This window comes from Nelumbo lutea, chromosome 1 (assembly GCF_056320005.1).
Source record: "Nelumbo lutea isolate HS-2025 chromosome 1, American lotus-T2T, whole genome shotgun sequence".
Taxonomy (NCBI): Eukaryota; Viridiplantae; Streptophyta; class Magnoliopsida; order Proteales; family Nelumbonaceae; genus Nelumbo; species Nelumbo lutea.
In genome coordinates this window covers 11,641,635-11,663,785 of record NC_142684.1, presented here as the reverse complement: position 1 = coordinate 11,663,785, position 22,151 = coordinate 11,641,635, and the positions used below count along the sequence as shown (strand labels likewise).

Genomic DNA, 22,151 nt, shown 5'->3' with positions numbered 1-22,151 from the left:
GATGAGCAGCTGTACTCAATACAGAAATACTCATATCCTTGGTATGCTGATTTTGCTAATTATCTAGCTGCACAAGTCCTTCCTCCTAACCTTTCATATCAACAGAAAAAGAAATTCCTTTCTGATGTAAAATACTATCTGTGGGAGGAACCCTTTTTGTATAAATTGTGTGCAGATCAGATCATAAGGAGATGTGTCCCTGAGGAGGATATGGAGTCGGTACTCCAATTTTTCCATGATAAAGAAGCAGGAGGTCATTTTGGAGCTAGTCGCACTGCAGCCAAGGTTTTGCAATCAGGTTTTTATTGGCCCACACTTTTCAAAGATGCCCATAGGTATGTGTCCACATGTGACAAATGCCAAAGATCGGGAAACATTTTCCAACGGAATGAAATGCCCATTTCCAATATTTTGATATGTGAAATCTTTGATGTTTGGGGTATAAATTTGATGGGACCTTTCCCGAATTCTTTTGGGAATAAATACATCCTCGTTGTAGTTGACTATGTATCCAAATGGGTAGAAGCCATGGCTTTACCCACAAATGACTCAAGAATGGTGGTAAACTTCCTAAAGAAGCTATTCTCCCGATTTGGCACTCCGTGAGCTATAATTAGTGATAGGGGAACTCACTTCTGCAATAGCCAATTTGAAAGGTTAATGCAGAAATATGGAATTACACATAAATTAGCTACCCATTATCACCCTCAAACTAGTGGCCAAGTGGAGTTGGCTAATAGGGAACTCAAAAGAATTCTGGAAAAGACCGTAGCATCTGCTAGAAAAGATTGGTCCATCAAATTAGATGATGCATTATGGGCATACAGAACTGCATTTAAGACACCCATTGGCATGTCCCCCTACAGATTGGTCTTTGGTAAAGCATGCCATTTACCAGTTGAATTAGAACACAAGGCCTATTGGGCTCTTAAATTCTTAAATTTTGACATTCAGGCCACAGGGGCTAAAAGGTGGTTGCAATTGAATGAACTGAATGAATTCAGACTTGCCGCCTATGAGAATGCCAAAGTTTATAAAGAAAGAATAAAAAACTGGCATGATAAGAACTTGCTGAGACGAGACTTTTATGTAGGCCAACATGTATTGTTATATAATTCCCGTCTCCGCTTGTTTCCAGGTAAGCTGAAATCCAGGTGGTCTGGACCCTTTACCATTTCACGGGTTTTTCCCCATGGGGCTATAGAACTCACCCACCCGGTTCAGGGCACGTTTAAAGTAAATGGTCAGCGCCTGAAACCATATTTAATGGGAGGTACTGTACCCCCTCCATCCACTGTTTATCTTGATAACCAATAATATTTTATGCTTTCTCATGAACAGGTTAAGGCATCTTTTTGTCATTTATCTTTTTAGAATATTAGTTAGTAAAATAAAGTTCTTTTTCTCAAAATTCCAATTCTTTAAGGACTCAGTTCATCCATTTATTTTCTTCAGTTTTTTCTAGCAAGTGTGATTCCCTAACACTACGAACATTGAGGACAATGTTCATCTTAAGTGTGGGGGAGTGAGCCCGAGGCTAGGGTATGGGGGCTGAAACCATGCACCTCATTCAACCCAACACACATATGTAGGCAATGACATAACCAAAAAAAAAGATTGGAACTCCTCAAGTTCATTACTATCCATTTGATGATTTTTAAGAAGGATTTCAATAAGTTGAGGGTGACTGTCATACTTGTTAAGTTTTTATTCTTGTGAATGACCCAATTTAATATATGCATGAGAAAAGGGGAGCCGAATATGCCTTTCAGTATGACTAGCCCTAACTATCTTCATGTGTATGGAAGCACTTGATTTCATGGTTAATGATCAAGAGAGCTAGTGCACATCTGAAGTGCTGATTCTTGAGGTTCAATAATTGCAAAGAAGGACAAAAGCCCAAATTGACTCCGCTATTTTGAGCTGAATAGTAAAACTAGCAGCTCAGAACATGAGTCCTATTTACCTACCTCAAGTAAGTGACCAGTGTGAGATGGAGCATAAGATGCACTCACACCAAAAAAAAAAAAAGAGAGAAAAGTGTGTGAGATGGAGCATAAAATGCACCCACACTGGAAAAAAGAAGAAGAAAATGGTGAGATGGAGCATAAGATGCACTCACCCTTAGAAATAAGTAATTGTGGTGACAATTGAGGTTCAAAGGGGCACTCTAAAGTTGAACTCTCATTGAGATTTAGTTACAGATGTGAAACATAGTGAAATTTGATTATTAACCTTGACAATTAAGGAGCTGATTTATATATGAATTAGGAGTGAAGGCTAAACTATGATGAAATTCATATTCTCCTTTTCTTGGATATTATACTTATGTTAAATGGTAATTTACAAGAATAAGAGCTGAGCACTTACAAAAGTTCCCCGACTACTCAATGCATTTCTATCTTAAAAAGTTCACCAGGTAAATGGTAAGAACAAAAGGGGGGGGATGTTCAGTTTATGGCTGATGTCTTTGCTTGAGGACAAGCAAAAGCTTAAGTGTGGGGGTATTTGATGAACCTACAATTTATCTATAATTTTTTAGGACTTTAGCATGGATTTTTATGCCGGTTTTATTAATTTTTGCCTTAATTTAGCTTAATTCTAAGAATAAGTTTCAGGGGTAATTAATCCAAGAAAATGAAGGAAAAAGGCAAGAAAAGAAGGTTCAAAAAGACCAAATCCAGCCTAGCCCGGTTGTGGAAGCAAAAAAGAGCACTTCGGCCCAAGAAGAGTAAGTGGATTCCTTGAGAAAACCCAAGAAAAGAAAGCCTATATAAGAGTAGAATTCGGCCTAGCAAGGAAGGCCCATTCTCAGCCCAAAAGAGTAGCTCAATGTATAGCTATCATGTGCTAAGAGAGAGCCTAAGTGCAGCCCAAATAGCAACCCTTAGGAAACTTTCAAGAGAGCTCTAGAAAGCTCAAGAAAGGGGTGTAATACACCCCATTCTAGAGGCTTCAAGAAGGGGTAAGAGCCCCCTTGAAAAACTATATAAGGAGGCCTCTAGGAGGGGGGAGGGGTGTTCAATTGCTTGAGAGGAAGGCTCTCCCACTCTTAGAGGTTCGGCCACCTTGAGAGAAGAGAAGAGAAGAAGGTTAGGCGCAAGGAAGAAGAAGAAGAAGGGCTGAAGGAAGTTCAAGACAAGCAAGCTAGAAGAGAAGGTGAGTTCGAAATTGGGGGTTTGTGATTCAAAGATCATTTGTAATAACTCAATTGTAGTTTCATTCTCCTTTAATTTGAATTATGTTTCTTTGTTATATTTTCTTTATTCTTTCTCCTTCTTTCATTCTTCCTTGATGTATTTCAGCTTGTAAAATTTCAGTTCAGCAATCTAATTCTTTTTTATTCATTCGAATGGTCATGAATTGTACTTGGAGTTTCTTGAATAAGGGTGTTTTTGTAGATTAATTCGGCCAACTAACCTTCAAAACTCAGATCTGACTCAGATCTAAGATTGCAAGATCTGAATTGCTTGAAAGAGAATTCAGATCTGCAATTTTCAGATTGGCCGAATGGATCTAAAGCTTGGAATTCCTAAAGTGCTTGAGAGAGACTCTAGGAATTCAGATCTACTATTCAAGAACTGAAATGGATAAGAGATTAGAGATAACTTGCACTATTCAGTTGGTGATCAATTCAGTTTTGAATTGATGCCTTAGAAGTGTTTGAAGAAATGCATGCATGGGGATTAGATTCTTGTTAGAGATAGAAGAATTGTCACTCATGCATAGGATGAGCATGTGCTTGAGAGAGGCTGTTCATGACCTTGGGGTTTTCACCAAACCAAGGCTCAATTACGATTTATTCGAATGATCCAAATTGATAGATTGCTGAATTCTGAGATTGAAATTTACTGTTTACTCTTCTAACCTGATTTGAAGGCAATTGGACCAATGATTTAGATAGATTTTAATTTAGGATTTTTAGCTTTCATTAAAAGTTTTGATTTATTTGTTAATCAGATAAGAAGTACTCAGTTTAGTATTGATACTTGTTTCCTAAATCCTTGTGTCACTCACTACTTTATTACTTGAACGGCTAGTGCACTTGCTAGTGTCACAATGAGCCACACATCAAGTACCTGGATCTATGATGTGAACTGAGTCTTACCATCATATGGAAAGATTGAAATACGGTCAACACTTCATTTATATGTTTCAGCAGATATAACCATGTCATGCGAGTGCAATCATCAACAAAGATTACAAACCAGCGAAATCCAGACACTGTAGTTACCAGGGATGGCCCCCACACATCCGAGTGGATCAAAGCAAATGGAACTCTACTCTTATTCATACTTAAGGGATAAATAGTTCTATGACTCTTAGCTAAGATGCAAGTGTTAGACTAAAAATCATGAGGCTGTATATCTGTAAATAACTTTGGAAATAAGTGTTTCATGTAACCAAATGATGGATGTCCTAACCGGCGATGCCACATCCAAATCTGTTGTTCTCTGGTGTTACTTTGATGTTGTGCATGATGTGCTTCACCCGTGCCGAGATCATCCATGTAGTAGAGCCCCCCTCCTAGTACCACGCCCAATTATCTCCTTGGTGAGAATATCCTGAAGAAGACAAAAAGTAGGATAAATGAGCACAACACAATTTAGATTAGAGGATATTTGGCTAACAGACAATAATTTATGGGAGAGAGAGGGAACAAGCAAGGTGTTCTTCAAGGATATTGTAGGTGACAAGGTCACAGTGTCTGCTCTTGTGACTTCAGAGATAGCCCCATTGGCATTAGCAATTGTAGTCCATCTTGGTGGTGAAGTCTTTGAAAATCAGTAGCATCATAGGTCATGTGATCAGTAGCCCCTGAGTCAAGTATCCATGCATCAATAGTTTTGTTGGGAAGATTGTTACCTGAATCCAAGAGGTGTACGTCTCCCTGTGGTGAGAGTTGAGATTCTATTGTAACTGTTGCAGCTTTACCACTAGTTTCGGCCTTGTCTTGATGTTTCCGGGCTTGGAGTTCATGCCACTAGTCGGGATAGCCATGTAGCTTGAAGCAATTCTCCCGGGTATGCTTTGAGTTACCACAATGGGAACACTTCATTCCACTAGAAGATGTTCAAGATTTAGAGGACGTACCAGATTTTTCGTTGCTTGAAGGCAAAGAACCCGTTGAGGAGGGCGTAAGTTGCCCAGTTTGAACACCTCTAGAGGCCAAAACAGCTCCCGAAGTTTCCATATTGTTACTGGTGATCATAACCCTTTGTCAGATAGCTTCTCTCTGAACATGTGCGTATGCTTGTTCAATAGTGGGAAACAGATGCATTTGGAGTACATCTGCCCGAATCTTGTCTAGTCTGTCATCAAGGCCATCCAAGAAGATGTACACTCTCTCTTCTTGAAGAAGAGTATTGTACCGTTGAATATCCACCACACACTCCATCGGATTTGGATGGCGAAAATCAATTTCTCGCCACAAACCTTGGAGATCATTATAATACTTTTCAAGAGACCCTCCAGACTGGCGCAAGCGGGTCACACAACGTCGGAGATCGTATACTTGCAAGGTATCACTGCCATCAAAGTACGTAGTAGCAACAGAATCTCACACCATCTTTGTTGTAGGGAATCGAATAAAGTTACCAATCAAGGATACGTCCATGGAGTTAATTAACCATCCCTTGACAATAGCGTTGTCGGTGTGCCGCCTTCGAAAGCTTGGGTCAGTCTGTGGAGGCTAAGGAAGTTTGCCATTAATATATCCCAATTTGTCTCTACCAGAGATATACATTTCAACAACTTGGGACCAAAGAGCATAGTTGGTGCCATCCAACTTAATGCCGATCAGAGCGGCGGAGGTTTTTGTAGTCGGGGTCGGTCTGTGCAGGAGCTCAGACATTTTGGTGGTCAATTCAGTGAGGGTAGGTTTAGTGAGGATAGGATTGGGCCGTTGTTCTCCAAACGGATCTGAGGTTTCCGAATCAGACATGGTTGTGTCTGCCAAAGGGTGTTCTTGCCGATGGTGTCTCGGAGTAGAAGGGAGTCAACAATCACACCTAACGCTGAGTGTTAGAGAGTGATGTTTGGTTCGGTCGTTGCAGATTGCGAAGAAGCAGGCGAGTCTAAAACTTCGCAGCGATCAGGAGGACGAGGCGGGTTGCCACTCAGCAAGAATTTGCAGCGGCGATATCAACGGCCAACCATCGACGACCACGGTGAGACGGAGAGATCTGGCAGAGCAACCACCGGACTTGCAGCGGTAGTAGCAACAGCCAACCACCGGCGACCACGGTGAGATGGCGAGAAGGGTGTCAACAATCGCACCTAACGCTGAGTGTTAGAGAGCGATGTTCGGTTCGGTCGTTGCAAATTGCGAAGATGTAGGCGAGTCCAAGATTTCACAGCGATCAGGAGAACGAGGCGGGTTGCACTCAGCAAGAATTTGCAGCGGCGATATCAGCGGGCAACCATCGGCGACCGTGGTGGAGTTGATAGTTCTGGGTAGAGGAAAAGCAAACCACATGTTGGAGCAATCGCCGGACTTGCAGTGGTAGTAGCAGCGGTCACCCACCGGTGACCAAGACTTCGCAACGATCAAGAAGGCGAGTTTGTCACGGACCGTGACGCTCTGATACCATGATAACTCGAGTAGAAGAAGAAAAGCTCTTCTTCTTTCTTATTTTTTCCTTTGCAACGAATAAGTTATATACACACCTCTCCTAGTTACACCCAAACTGTCTTGTTCTTCCTTTCCTAGTTACATACAAATTATTATGATAAGAGTTATCCCAGAATTAAGGGATACTCTCCTCATTTACAGCTCACGCCAATAGCACTGCTATCGGCCATGTTATGGCTCTGATACCATGAAAGGTTTTGCTAGAATAGAAGAACAGAAGAGTAGAAGGAGAGAAGAAGAAGGCTGGACGTGAACAGTACTCGAATAGGTTCTGAATTGATTTTCATTAATGAAACAATAACAATCTTGCTTATTTATAGATACACGAGTGGTCTTAGTTCTATTAGGATACAACCATTGGAGTTAGAGATTAGTACAAATTAGTTTTGTAGATAAATTAGGACTGTTAGGTCTTATCTTCTAGATCCCTTATCTCTTTGTGAGTTTCAGTAGGATTGCAATTCTTGATGGAGTCCTTATCGCCAATATTCTCCCCGCAAATACCAGCAATGCATGAAAGTCTCCTTGCATCTCTCAGATTGATCATTGTTGGCTTGATGTAGGCCTCTAGCAAGATGACTGTATAGTGGAGCAAAGGATTGATTTTTCTCCCTTAGTCGCAACAGTTTTTCTCTCTACACAGTATTAGTAACACGAGCTATCGGAGGTTCGGTGAATGAGAGAATGGTAGTCAGTACTGGGAGAAAAAGGGTCCTCATAGACTTTTGTTATGGGTGGTTTCCTCTTATCAAGGAACTAACTACCCATAATGGGTGAGTTTGGCTTCGATCAGTACAAGCCTGTGCTCACACTGTTAGAACAGCAATATCTCCCCATGAATAAAACACGTAAGTACGGAGATATTTCTAATGCAAGGCTGTTGGAACGGTAGTACCGGATCGGTTGGCTCAGAAGAGGGTTGAGTACATTGTGAGTTTGAACGACTCCATCTGTTCCCATGTTGTCTCATATCCGGATTGTGTCTTTCATGGGGTTCCTTCTTATCTTGGATAGTCTCTTCTTGTACAGTTATTTGAAACATTTGATACAGACATGGCAGGCTTTTGTTTCTATTTTCTTTTCATTTGAGTAAGTGGAGTCGCTTATGCTTCTGCATTTCTTATTAGTTATATACTTGAGATTAAAATGTTTCTTGCTATTGATTGTACATTAAAAGTATCTGTCTCCAACTATTTTGTCTTGCAATAGTTATTTGCACTTCCCCTTATACATGCCTCATGTCTTTTTTGTATACATGCAATAGGCAGCATATTTTAAAGAATTGCCTATGGACTTGACTTGGCTATCTATCCCTGTCTACTAAATAAGAGGTATGGAACAAATTCATGGATGCTTTTGGAAGCCAAAGGAAAAGTTTATTGGCTAGAAGTAGCATAATGTTCCATCCAAAAACATCCATGAATTTGTTCCACTTCCATGAGGAATTAAGGTCCAGTTTAAGACCTTGGCCTCATGTACTGCATTTCTATGCATGGAAATTATATATTCAATGCATATTTAAATATCCTATATATGTGAAAAAATTGGTAGAAAATAAATAATTAAAAGGAAGCAAATTTACCTCAAGAAGGTAAGATCTTGAAATTTATTAAATAATGAGGAGCTTCAGATGTTGGAGGAGTTTTTAGGGACCATGATGAGAATGTAATTGCTTTGGTTCTTGAATCCCATTAGCCATGGGGACTCTAATAGGGGTGGAATTTCTGGATGTGTTCTACATGCACTTAGGTTGGGAAAATCTTTAAAACTTCAGGAATTTTAAGCTTACTTTTCCCCCAGCTTTGGTCACACTAGGGTTTTATGCTCTGTTCTTCTATAACCGGACAAGCTGGATATCGAGAATCAACAACACGCTATCGGGGTTGTAAAGACCAAGCAAAAGAAAGTCATGGTGCGTTGTTGGATATTCGGTTCTTCTTCTTCTTATTCATTCTCTGGTCTCTCTTTTTGAGTTTTGATGAATTTGGGTATTGTATGCTCTCTCAGGTAAGTCCAATGGTTCCAATGGACGACGACGATTTGGGTCCGCCGTGGTATTGTATGCTCTCTCATCACCTAAGTGTCTACTCAGTTGGATAAGTTTTGGAAAGGGGGTTTTGGACCACCCATTTGTATTTCTAGCCATAAAACTTTGTATCGATAGTTGGCACTTGGCACTTACCTCCCACCCCCACCCCCCAATGTGAACCAATGTTCAAACATGCATAGGATAAGTTAACACCTTCTAATTACAATCACATCATGACTGGATTGTGGGTGTCAAATTTTAATATAGTTTGAATTTCCTGCTCACATTGTTTTTTCTTCATTTCGATGGGATTATTGTAGCTTAATCTCATATGTGCAACCAAAGGAGCTGAAGCATGGGTCCAGAAACTCAAGTACTCTCTCTCTCTCTCTCTCTCTCTCAATTTATTAAAATTATTGATCTTAAATCAGGTGGAGTGGGCTGAAACAGTTCTTGAGCTTGGACAGGACCCAACTTTATTGAGGGAAGGACCATCAAACTACAAAAGGGTTTACCGGGTCATACAAGAATCTGCATTTTTATTGAATACTTGAGGTTGGTCACTTTGTAAGTTTTTCCATTCATCCATGTATCATCATCATCATCATTAATTCATTATCATCTTCATTTTCGTAGTCACCATCTGTGTCATCTCTGAATGAATCTGAGGAGAAACACTAATAAAACAACTCCCAACCGGCTACTCCACTTTGGATTCCGTGGGTTCCTTTCTGCTTTCAGAACAACCATTTAAAGAATCTCAAGTCTCAACCCGCGAGATTGTTAAAACATCAGTAGACTGGAGACTGGAATGCAATTAATGAACTGAGTCTCGATCTACCAAATCAGGCCTCTTTCGGACAACTCTTTGTGAGTTGATTTGGTAGCTCAACCAGTCACCATATTAAATACCATAAGAGCTCGTAGCACCAACTCATGGATCGAATTTGAACTGGGGTTCTTTCGAATCCAAAAGGGTCTTCTGATTTGGTGGGTGGTTGAGGCTTGAGAGATGAGACTGCATACTTCCTCGTCAGGCAGCAGGCATTTTGTGTTCAAAGTTGTATGATCGTGGGAGACTTGATGAACAACAAACTATTTGCCTTTTTTAATATACTTTCAGTTCCATATCTGAACCTTATTGAATGATCGATGTGGGTGCAGATGGTAGCTGACATCACACACACCGCTGCTCTTCTTCCTTGAAACCAGAGCAAAACAACCAAAAGACAGACAGACAAAGACAGAGAGAGAGAGAGAGAAGAAAGAGAAGTAAATGGCATTACAAACAGTAAAAGGAGAAGAGTAAGCATGGATGATGGATGGGTCAAGGTAAAACACTTGCAGCCACACGCAGTGGAGACTGGATGAAGAAGACAGACAGAAGAAAACGTGGAGAGGTACGTACTGAATAAATGTCATCTCTTTTTCTTTTTTTTTTATAATTTTTTTCTGATTCTCATTAATGATGTTCTGAATCTTCTTTATTTATAAATTTAAAATTCAGTGGAAAATTAAAAAAAAAACTTTGGTTGTTAATATCTTGTTCTTGTAAATGCCGGCATTTATGAGCAAATTAAATTATTCATTAATTATAATAAAAAAAGTCCTATAGAAGTTAGTCGATTCAACTCACTGTTTAGCCGAATTAAAAATGGAGTGCAATCCAACTAACGTCTTTTTTTTTTTGAATTAAATTAAATATGGATCTATGAAAAATTTTTACATATACATCTATATGTGTATTTATATATCAAAAATGGAAAAAGAAGAGCATTTCTAAGGGTGAAACAGTACAGTGAACAATTGAGATGCCAATAAATATGACAAGAAAATTTAAAATTTAGGGTGCATTTACTAATACATGTTATTGCATGTATTTTGCCATGACATTTAACCAATCTGTCTTTTGTTGTAGGTGCACAGATGCCGAATCCACAGGCAGGATGTGGTTTACAGGGGGGCTATCAGTAGACTAGGAGGGGGCTATAAATTCAAATTTCTGAAGAGCAACACAGTCTATTTATCCCTTTTATAAGCTACTCTCTCTCTACCTTAATTTTCAGAAAAAAAAAAGAACTTACCTTAATTTCCTGAAATACAGACATTTTTTTATAGCCAACTCTCTCTCTACCTTAATTTCAGAAATAACTTACTCAAAAAATAATTAAAAACCTATTTCTGCAACCATTTCGATGAGTTTCTCACCACTATTATTAGATATAAATTTTAATTTATTTTAAGTAAATTTTTTTCTAAGATACTTTCACTAAAGATATACCTTCTCAACTTTTTTTTTCTATACAATAATTTAAGTTCTCCAAGGCCCTGCTGCAATGCAGGGCCCCTCCGCTAATAGACTTTAGTTATGGGTGGTTTCCTCTTATCAAGGAACTAACTACTCATAATGGGGGAGTTTGGCCTCGATCAGTACAAGCCTGTGCTCACACTATTCGAATAGCCTCTTGCAACCTTGCATTGGAAATATCTCTCCATGAATAACACACAAATACAGAGATATTTCCAAGGCTGTTTGAATGATAGTACCGGATTCATAATGGGTAGGGTTTATTCCCCTGTTTTCTCTCCCTCACCCTTCCCATCATCACAACCGAATATAGGGTTGGTTATAAATTTGAATTCCCATTCAAAAATCAAAACCCTTGTAACCATAAACCTCCTTCTAATTAAGTGGGAGATTTCAAGTCTCAATCGCCTACCATATTAACTCCATGTAAGGCGGTTGGGATTAGGACTTCTCACTGTGGATCTCGGCCACTATGATGTGAGTCCAGGGTGCTTTGATACCATGAGCATGACCAAGAGACAATTGATGAGTAAATTGTTGTATATATTTTCATTAATTAGGCATGACCCCCTACTAAGTACGGGCTAGTATTCTGATATATTTTATTACTCATGTATGCTTATTATTTTTGTTTAACACTCATTTTTTATTATTTAATTTAACAGCTTAAATTATGTTTTATTTTTATAGAGATGAAAGACGGTTATTTAGTTGTTTTTTATTTAACTACCCTTGTTTTTGAAAGAATTAATGGTTTGAAAGTGGAGTACTTAACCACTCTCAACCTTTTAGAGTGTTTTGAATTTTATTTAAAAATGGGAGAAAATCACTTCTGAAATGCTATTTCTTGAAATAATAAGCTAGAAGCTATGTGTCTGAACAGGGGTGCATGCTCTAGTCTGACCACATTACTTTAATGGTTATATTGGTATGAGCAAGCATGAGATACAACCTAGTTGAAGTTTGGATATCTGTTGGCATGTAAACCTTATGTTGGTTAGTACTTCATGAGCGGATAGAAGGTGAGTTCCCAAATTTACAATTGAAATGCTCCCCATCTACCATAATACATCGTTGTACCACCAAAATAGAATCCACACCAGCAGCTATGTCTAATGACTCAAGCATATGACCAATCACCCCAAGCTCAGAATTCTCCAACCAATCTTCCATGGTCATGTCATTCATCAAATTGGTGCTATGTTGTCGCCCCCCCATCACAAGGTTGCAATTCTCATAGTCCAGAGCTCGAATTCCATAAAACACTTGCTCCATGTCTTCCACCACTTTCTCATAGTACATGACACGTTGATTTTTAACATTGTTGTGCTTGAATTCATGCACAATCAAGTCATCTAATCGCCTCTCGTTATCAATGTTCTTGTCTCTGTTCTTCTCCCATAACAAAAACCTTACCACGGTGACACTCACACCAGGGTGTGTTGCCATTCGGCTACAATAGGCCAGCGCCTCACGGTCATCTGCTCCGCCTAAAAATATCACAAGTACGTTATAAGAGAAATGGTCATACACTGTGAAGCGACGGTTGTTATTGTTTCGATGGACAAGGATCCCCACTGAGCAGGGTGCATTGATGAGTACATTCCAATTAAGTTTATGCAATGAGGCATTAGTCACCCGTTCACCAGTGATGGAGTGTTTCTTCTGGGAAGGAATGATAATGAGAGCTGCCCTTTTCTCAAGTGCAAGCATGCAGATGTCCTCGTGCATGGTCTTGTAGGGTGCAATCACGGTGCATGGTTGAAAGAAGAAACACCCATCTGAGTTGTTTGAGTAGTTGTTGAAGGCAGACACAATGTGCCCAAACTTGTCTCCATCTGATGCTTGCTTGCTTATATTTGCATGATATACCACAGGGACAACTCGATCCACCAGCTCAACCAAGTGCAGCACATATGCGCTTATAGGGTTATCTCTAGTTGGGTGTGAAGCTTCAAGGAGGGTGATGATGCCTGGAACATCTTCATCGCCATGAATGCATGGAAGGATCCTGAATTCTGGATCCATTCTAGAATTGTGTATCGTTCCCTTTGTCTTTGTAGCAAAGAATTTTGAAGACTTGCAGAAAATTGTTGTCAAGGGTGTCATAATGGCTGTAATGGCAATGGTTGATAGTGATAGAACCGCCATGGTTTGATCGTCTATCATCTGCATGCACACACATATATAGTAGCTGAGCTACCTAGCTAGGGATTAATATAAATTTATGGGTTTGTATTAGATAATGGCAACTTTTTGTATTTTTATATAATAACTAAAATGGGATAGCTTCTTTGGAAAAATATCAAGAAAGGGCAGTGGACACTGTTGCTCGTCTTCCCCCTGTGCCTCTGTATTCCAGAAAGCAAACCGACGGCCGTGTCCAAGTATCCATCTCCAAGGACACATAGAACCTCTGCAGTCCGCAATACTTTCAGGAGGATCATAAGCAGAGGGCTCGCCAGGTTTTTCTCACGTACACAACCGGAAAAACCAACAGCTCTATTTATGCAATAGCATCCATTGGTCATCTTCACAGCCACCACCATCATTATCTTCATTACCTTGTTGTACTTGCAGCAGCAACTCATCATCATTCGACTCCTCCACGTCACGGCGGAGACGCCCCACCGCCGGTTTGCTTTTTGGGACGTGAAGAGCATTTCCGATTATTACTTGGCCGGAGTCTTATGATCCATTCGCATGAATAGAGGAAGACGAACAACAGTGTCCACTGCCTTTCTTGATACTTTTTCAAAAAAACTATTCAATTTTAGTTATTATATAAAAATAATATTTTTTATTACATGATATATTAAGGGATCTGCTATAAACCCTTAATTTATGTAGCTCTAGCTAGGATCGGTCGATCCAACACTGAAATAATTGTTGAAAAACTGTAGAAAATTAAAATAAGAGGTTAGGTTGTATTACGTACCGCAACTGTCTTCCAATTTATGAAGGTAAGTGTCTCAACTAGACCTCTGATATTCATCATAAGTCCAAGGGACAAAGAGTTGATAAAGCTAACATCACAGAAATACGCTTGTACAATAGTGGATACCAGCTTGGCTATATATCCAACAATAATAGTGGATTGAAGAGCCAAAAAGCTTCCCATGTCAGTGATTTGGCAAACATCTATACTCAGCCCAAGTCGGATATAGAAGAAAGGAAGAAGAAAGTCCTCGAGCATGGTGTCAATGGTTTCAACGAGGGCTATGGCAATGGGTGAGCCTTCAGGTATAGCTAAGCCTATCATAAGAGGAAAATCAACAGAAGACCCACCAAGCATTTCTCCAAATGTCGCAAAGAATAAGACTCCAATCAATATAAGAACGATGAAAATCTAATTTATTGGTTTCCCCTTTGGTTTTGTCCTGTTAATCCACAATATGCCAGGCCGTAACACGTAGACTACAAAAATCCCCACGACAATCAACAACATGAGTGTGAGAAATGAGTTCCTTATGGTGGTTTGACGTATAATGATGTAGAGTGCCATGAAGAAGTATCCGAGCATGTCATTAACCACTGCAGACGATAATGCAAGCCTCCCCATCTCGGAATTCAGTAGATTGTATTCACTTATGGTATAAGCAAGAACAGGGAAGACATTGATGGACAGAGATGCAGCCACAAACACAAAGAAAGGTCCTTGGCAATGCCTGCTCCTGAACTTGTCTACACACAGACCCATGGAATTGATGACTATGAAAGGAATTAAGAAGCTTGTGATACCAACTTTCCTTGCATTCTTGGACGGCCATCGTAGTAGATTTCTGTTCATTTTCACAGGAACCAGGAATATAAAGTAGATTGCTGCCAACGTAGCAAGTATATTCACAATGAGCATTTCTCCCCTTGGAAATACCTTTTCCATGAATATTTGGTTGCGTCCTAAAACGGAGGGACCCATGATTATACCACCCTTTGTGATCATCAAAAAGAGAGCAAACTAAAAGATTAATTATCAAATGTACTAGAATATATATAACATGCATCTTAATTGATTAATTGAAGTTAGTTAAAAGCTTAAATATTACTTACAATGATGTTACAGACAAACTTGGGTTGTCTGAGAGGCCTTAGGATTGATTGAAGGGAGCGGGACAAGATGGTGAACAACATTACTTGAAACATCAAGATGGGTAAGCTGCATTCCAGAGGATGATCTCCATACCATATGCTTCTAGAGGTGATTGCTTTGAGCTGGAAATGACATACTATTGCACTATATGAAGTACTTGTCTCCGTTCCCTCTCCCATGGATGACAGAATACATTCAGTTGTTTTTTTTTTTTTTTCTGCTTAATTTGGGAAGATGAAATGTAACCGAGTTAAATTTGAGTACCCGGCCAATTTGATGTTCCAGTTCCAACGTTGGAACTAACTAATGTAATAATATCAACTTATTCAATTTGGATGTGTTGGATGAAGGTTAAACTTGTTGATAAATTAGGAACTTGAGTCATCCGTATCTGCTCTCAACAACTCTGCCGCAACAACACCACAGCTCCCATTATAGGTGAAAGAATCTCACATGTGCTGAACGAGAAACCATGAGGTCTTTGAACAGAAAAGAAGGAAAAAACAAAACAGGGAGTCTTTGGCCATTGTTATTTGCACTTTTCTTCTCCATTACCCAACTTCAAACATGCAAAGAAAAGGGTGAAGTCTCAGGGAAAATAAGGGGAGATAGAACTCGGACTATTCTTCTTGATCACCAGTTAACAAAGAAATTAATGAATCAGAGCTGTTGGTGGCAAATGGCAATAACCATAACCAAAAAATTACCATCACTATCAGAAGTTTTAAATCCTCTTCTCCTCGTTTTTTTTTTTTTTTTTCTTTCTTCTTTTCTCTCCTCTCTCCTCTCCTTCCACGCTTCTCTAACAACATATTAATCGTAATGAGAAAGAAGAAAGAATGCATGGATGAGAGAATTAATGCATTTAAGATCTTTCTTCAAGTTGTGGATGTGATTTCTTTTGCCGGTTTAGGAAGATGACATGTAAACAAGCTTCGATATTTATTGGATAATAAGTTATGAGCACCAAATGTGGTATTCCACCAATACTTTTCTTTTCTTTTTAAGGAAAAAAGCCACCAAGCTGCCAATACTTTCGGTGATGGGATCAAGTTCTTGGTCATATTCTTTAGTAGGAACTAGGGCACTAATATCGACTCCAAATATTGGATTAAGATTAAGCTTATTAGTTAGGAAATTGAGTCCGGATATATTCTCCACCAAGTCAAATTGGGAACATCACCCCCGACGATATACCAGTCCTCATGATGTTATCATGGGAGATGTTCTCAATACACAACGGAGATGTTCTGTGGGGCGTTGTGGGACAGCTCTTTGTGGGGTGGAGATGTGAATTCCTGTTGACTGGGCCAAGTGGCTCAGAGTTCAATCATGGGCTGCTGATCAAGTCGATGGTTTTTATCTGTTTTTTGGATTTTAATTTAATCCAGATGCCAGACTGGAATCGTGACTGTGTCATGGGTTGAATGGTCGGACCGGCAGGTCAATGACGGGTTGAAAAGACTGCTCCCAAGAATTCTCCCAACAACACTTGAACACTATTGCTTACCACCTATGCCATCACAGGAGAAAGAATCTTGCATGTGCTGAACCTGAAACCATGAGGTCTTCCAATTGAACAGAACATAAGCAGGAGTTCAGATCTGCGCCCTATAAGGGGGCGCCCCACAGCGTCCCACAGTACATCTCGCTGTGTATTGGGAACATCTTAATCCAATAATGATATCATCATTTCTGATATTATCATCCAGAGATGTTTCCAATACACACTGGGAGTCTTAGCCATTGGCATTTGCACTTTTTCCTCTCAGATACCCAATTTCGTACAGTGCGTGAATTCTCAGAGTAAACAAGGAGAGAGAGAGAGGGCGCTCTGACCATTCCTCTCAATCACCACTGTAACCAACAAAGAGTAAACCACCATAGTTGGTACCAACCCATCACCGAAAATACCACCACCATTGACAGCTCTGAATCCTCCCTTCTCCTCTTTGCCTTCTTCTTCCCTTATAGTGTATTTGGTTTGAAGGAAAAAAGTAAGGAAAGGAAAGGTAGGAAAATCTTTACAAACTTTAAATAGGTTTTCCTCTCTTTCCCTTCCTTTCCCTATCTTTTCCTTCAAACCATAGTGAGGAGAACCAGCTCATTGCTCTGCCCCCCCTCCCATCTTACCTTCTATAGTTCATTTTATAGCAGATATAGGCTGCATTTGGAAATCCTTATGAACACTGAATTTTTAACTGTGAAAAAGAGATAAGTCCTTAAAATAATTAGGAATGCCAAATCCAGCCATGGTGGGGTCGGGTTCATTCACCATTGAGCATGGAGTGATATTCACCCTCCAATATTACCGTCCGATCAATGACTGTCTAGGCATTAGCAATGGCGATGGAAATTAACTCCAGTTGACGCTCAAGTAGAGATTAAAAGCAAGGTCTCTAACCCCTCAAAGGCATCTTAAAGTATATACCTGTTAGCTAGGGCCACATGACCCTGGCTTGTCGAAGCTGCCACGTGATTGCTGCCGTGTCCTGAAATCGCCCAAACTCCTTGGGCCACATTAATAAGCTAGCACGTATGTCACACATCGTAGTCAATAGACATTTCCCCAGACGAAAAATATGAGATGTTAGTATACACTTGTTTTAGTGTTGTTGAACTCATAATAGGGAAAACCTAAGGTGCGGAAAGACATGATATGGAAAGAGTTTTGACCAATCAAAATCCACCCATGTATTTTGATAAATAACCCCTGATTGGCTATCATATTTATTGATTCTAGTTGATAGATGAGAAGTTTTTCAGATATCATATATTTCCCATATCATAGTCCAACCCCTCATAATAATATGAGTTGTTAGGAGAGTATCAAAGTGCTAGGAACTTAGGAGGTTAAGGTTAGGATTAGATCATAAAGTGAGATTATCCTTATTTTAATTTTGTTGAATGTTGTATTTATATCTCTTGTAATCACTTTAATCAATTTAATGCTAACTATATCCAAGTTTTTGTTTGAACATGGTATCATAGAATGCATGTTAGATAATTTGAAAAACTTTTTCAATAAGCTGTTACATGCATCGATCCTCTAAGAATAACTTACCCCAAGCCATGATTTTGTACTTTCCTAGTCTCTTGTTGGTAGAATAACTTGCATATTGCATCCTTCTAAGAAGAGTGCCAAGGAAAATATGAAATTCTCTTAGACTGTGTTTGGTTTGAAAGAATAAAGGTAGGGAAAGAGAGTTTTAGTGCAAAAGATGCCTTAAAGGTAGGGAAATTCCCTACCCTAATTTCCCTTCCTTTCGTTTACTTCTCTTTCAAACCAAGCTTTGTGGATCGAATTTTAGTGCACAAGATGCCTCCTCACAGTTGTCAGTTGAAAACCTACTGATAATTAGATTTATGGTCATTGATATTTATGGTAATTGATCCATGGCCATCTCTCATGTAGTTGCATTGCTGCTGCTGCGGCTTATTGTCTTCTTTATTTGTTTTCCTTTCTTTATTGTTATTTTTTTCACTCTTGAATCCTCTTTCTTTTAATTCTGAAAAAGGTGGTGCTTCAAAACCCATTCACTCTTGAATCGAAGAGAGCACTTAGATAGATGGCCAAAATTACAAGCAATTGTTGGAGGGTATAAATGGGATCTAGCAGACTATGGATGAGAATCTGAAGGTGGAAGAAAAATAGAGAACAGGTATGAACACCAATCATATATTTGCATTTGGATAACTCTTAATTCAATTTGTGATACACAAGGGGTGAGTTCATTACAAATTGACATTGTCACGTCAGACCCACTCCATTGCTTCTACTGTGAGGATTGATATTCCTCTATAAGTCTGGTATCTATGAGGCATGGTTTCAGACGATCGGAATCTCGATCCTTGATACTTCACACATTTTTGGAGGTTGTGAAGGATGGAATTTCATGTGAACCATCTCCTCTAATTTAACTCTATCAAAATTGTTATTTAGACACTTATCTACCATTTGATTAATTAAGACTTTCCTCTTGATGAAAATTCTTCACCCAATCAAGCATTACTCCTTTCTGGTTTGCCAACCATCCAAAATCCAAAGCCTTCTAACTTGTAACAAGCTCAAGGAGCCAGATGCCAAAACCCAATACAGGTGGTTTTCTTTTTTTTTTTTTCTTTTTATGACTGGCCTGTTGATAGGGGTGTCAATTCCAGTCTAATGTGAATCCATTACAAATGGACCAGGTCTAAACCAATCCACTGAATATTTTAGACCATTTTGGTCCGGTCCAATTCAATGTTTAGATCGTCCTATCTGTTCAAATTCATTTTAATTTAGATTGTTTTCAATCCAAATCCATCAATTGACTAGATATTGGCTCAATTCTATTAGACAGTGTATGCCCTTAGGTCGAATCAAATTGATGTACTAATACATTTATTGTAAACGAGTAAAAGTACATAATTTTTTCATGTTATAATTGGTGTGTTTTTGTGTAATTACCTTTAAATTGGACATTTATGAGACTTGTGTTAGTTTACAATGTTCTCAGTCGTTGGATAGACTTGGGGAATTTATCTTGCCAATACAAACACTGATATGTTGCCAAGAAGGTTGGGGTAATTGGTCTCAACTGCCACGATTGGACCTAAAGAACATGTAGTGTGTATTTGTTTGAAACACTAAACCCAAACCATTTTCTAGTTATGGCCTAGATGTTGGGGTAGTTGGTCTCAGCTGCCATGGTTGGACCTAAAGAACATGTAGGTGTATTTATTTGAAACATTAAACCCAAACCATTTTCTAGTTATGCCCTAGACGTTAGAGACTGATGGGAAAAACTAGGAAGTTACACATAGCCCTTGGATTTGATTATGGTACTGTACTGGGTGACGAATTGGGTTGTCTTTGATATGCCAACCAATGAGATCCTTTGAGGGTCAAAACTTGGGTATGTTGGGGAAGTCAGAGAATTCACTTGAGTGGGTGACCATAGTGACAAAATCAGCCCCTTTGTTAGACAAAGTGAACGATCGGGACTGCACTCTCTCTAATGTAAATCAAAACTACCGCCAGTCGATTTAACCGTATTTGAGATTTGTTTTCTAAATATATTATATGATAATATATATTATATTTTAAGAAAAATATTTGCAAAAGGTTTTAACTCCCAGAACCCATTCGAGTAGAGAGTGCAACACTGGACATTGCAGCTAGGGGAGAGGTCATTCCCTACCGGGCATTGGTTGATTATTATGGGTTGAGAGGTTAAGTGTAAGAAACCATTTAGAGTTATTTACTTGATGGGCTATATCTTACTTAAATCGATTATCCTTGGGCCTTCATAGGATGGTTGGAGTCAATGATTATTTAATATAAATATTGGGCCCATTAAGAGCCCATATTGATGGACTAAAGGGTTCAGTGTGCTTGACAGTAAATTCGGCCAAGCCTATTCATAGAATATGGGTCGAACCCATATGGGCTTATGTAGGGTCATTGTTGGGGTCCCACGCCATACAAAGTGAACCAAATGGGACAACAATTACCTAGGGACGCGACCCACTTGCTCAATGGGCTTAAAGCCCATGATTAATCGGATTAATCAAGTGGTCACATCATAGCTTAAGCAGCCATGTGAGTTGGGCGAATATGGGTTTTGATAAGGGTCTGAATCAGCCATTAAGATAAGAGGATAAGTCTTATCAACTTTGAGAGTCCAAATCCAAATAAATATTTGGATTAGGAACCTCCTAATTTGATTAGGAGTGGTGATCCTTAAGGCTAAGAAAAGAAGAGATCGAATCTACTCCAGATCACTTTGCTCTCAGTTTTCTCTCTTTGTTCTAGCCACCCCAAAAACCCTAATTCGATCTCTAGTTCTTGGATTGATCTTGTTCAGTTCTAACCTCTGACTTTTGCAAGAAAATATCATAACCAATTCATGCTCACCTCCCTTGTTTGATCCAAGATGTTGGATCACAATTTTGGTAAAAACAGTATTGCTAAACTGGCTTCAATTAAAGTTGCACCATCTTTAGAAGAAGCTGGTTTTGGAACTCTCTTTGGGCGTGAACTACCACTTTGGGAACTGCATTTGTGGAATCCGTATCAAGTATACTTCTCTCTTTCTTTTGGTTTCAAATCTGGTCCGATTTTGGTGCAAGAACAGTCCTAGAAAATGTAGTTTTTCTAAAACTAGGAATATGATTCCTAGAAGGTTGCAAGAAATTTTTGAAATTTTGCCCAATCATCTAACATCGTTCGGCCATCCATATGATGGATTTCCCCTTCCTTCAGTGGTATTAGAGTCAGGTTCAATATTGAACTGAAATAAACCAGATCTGAAACAGAACTAAAATCAGTAGAACCGTTCTGACCGATTTGAATAGTTACTAGTTTTCTAAGAAATCGATTCTCAGATTTTGGGCGATTTGATCTGAAATTAATGTTATTATATTCTGATATAATTTTAGAATTGTTCTATTATTATTTCTTTGGTTCTTGGGTTGTTTGTGTGATGGAGATTAAATTCTTTACTAGCGCCAAGATCTGCGCACCCGAGAAATTATTTATTTGATTATTGGTTTGTAAATAATTTTTTATTTAAAAAAATATATTAGGATTTATTCTGATGCAATTAATAGAAAATTATGTTTTTTTTCCTTATTTTTTTACACTGGAAGACTTGATGGAGTGCGTGGAGAAGGAAGATTTTTACAGAAAATCTGCAATCTATGATCAACAGTTTTTTGCAGGTTTGCAATTTGTTCGGATCAGATTGGACCATCACACTTGCAGCCCTAGATTATTTATTTTTTCTGTGATTAATTATCAATATTTAGCTATTAAATATTTCAAATCAAATTTTCATGAATTGTCGCATGTTTTGGACACCAAACCCTAGGTTGATTTGACCTAGTTTGGTCCAAACAGGTTTGACCAAACTACTGGTTCGATGGGGTCTGATCACAGCCCCATGGGTCACGTTTTTTGTGGCTCAAAATCAGTTATGGGCCAAGGGTTTGATGGCCCATCGCATGGACCAATTCGGCCCTCCCTTGAAAACCCAATTTATGTTAAGTGAAAGCAACATCATCCCATTTCAGCATACCTGCTATGTGGGTTGAACTGCTTTTTGGA

At 39.0% G+C, this 22,151-nt stretch overlaps 2 protein-coding genes across 2 annotated transcripts; both read right to left on the bottom strand.

Moving 5' to 3' along the window:
- Nucleotides 1–10,585: 10,585 nt before the first annotated feature.
- On the bottom strand, nt 10,586–13,236 carry LOC148873532 (cation/H(+) antiporter 15-like). Its single transcript, XM_088966097.1, has one exon. It carries the CDS (start codon nt 13,144–13,146, stop codon nt 11,977–11,979), a length of 1,170 nt encoding a protein of 389 aa, XP_088822223.1. The 5' UTR covers nt 13,147–13,236; the 3' UTR covers nt 10,586–11,976.
- A 40-nt stretch (nt 13,237–13,276) lies between these two features.
- Nucleotides 13,277–14,890, bottom strand: LOC148873531 (cation/H(+) antiporter 15-like). Its single transcript, XM_088983878.1, has 3 exons — nt 14,371–14,890; nt 13,910–14,226; nt 13,277–13,387 (listed from the first exon to the last, which is right to left on the bottom strand). The coding sequence occupies exons 1-3, from the start codon at nt 14,888–14,890 to the stop codon at nt 13,277–13,279; spliced, it is 948 nt and encodes a 315-aa protein (XP_088840004.1).
- Between the last annotated feature and the right edge of the window lie 7,261 nt (nt 14,891–22,151).

Bases quoted from the DNA above. Each gene is read 5' to 3' on its own strand.
- LOC148873532 (XM_088966097.1), bottom strand. From the start codon at position 13,146: ATGCAGATGATAGACGATCAAACCATGGCGGTTCTATCACTATCAACC.
- LOC148873531 (XM_088983878.1), bottom strand. From the start codon at position 14,890: ATGGGTCCCTCCGTTTTAGGACGCAACCAAATATTCATGGAAAAGGTA. The intron at 14,227-14,370 runs GCATATTGTGGA...CTCTTATGATAG, and splicing joins AGTCTACGTGTTACGGCCTG to GCTTAGCTATACCTGAAGGC. The intron at 13,388-13,909 runs GTACGTAATACA...TGCGGACTGCAG, and splicing joins TAAATTGGAAGACAGTTGCG to AGGTTCTATGTGTCCTTGGA.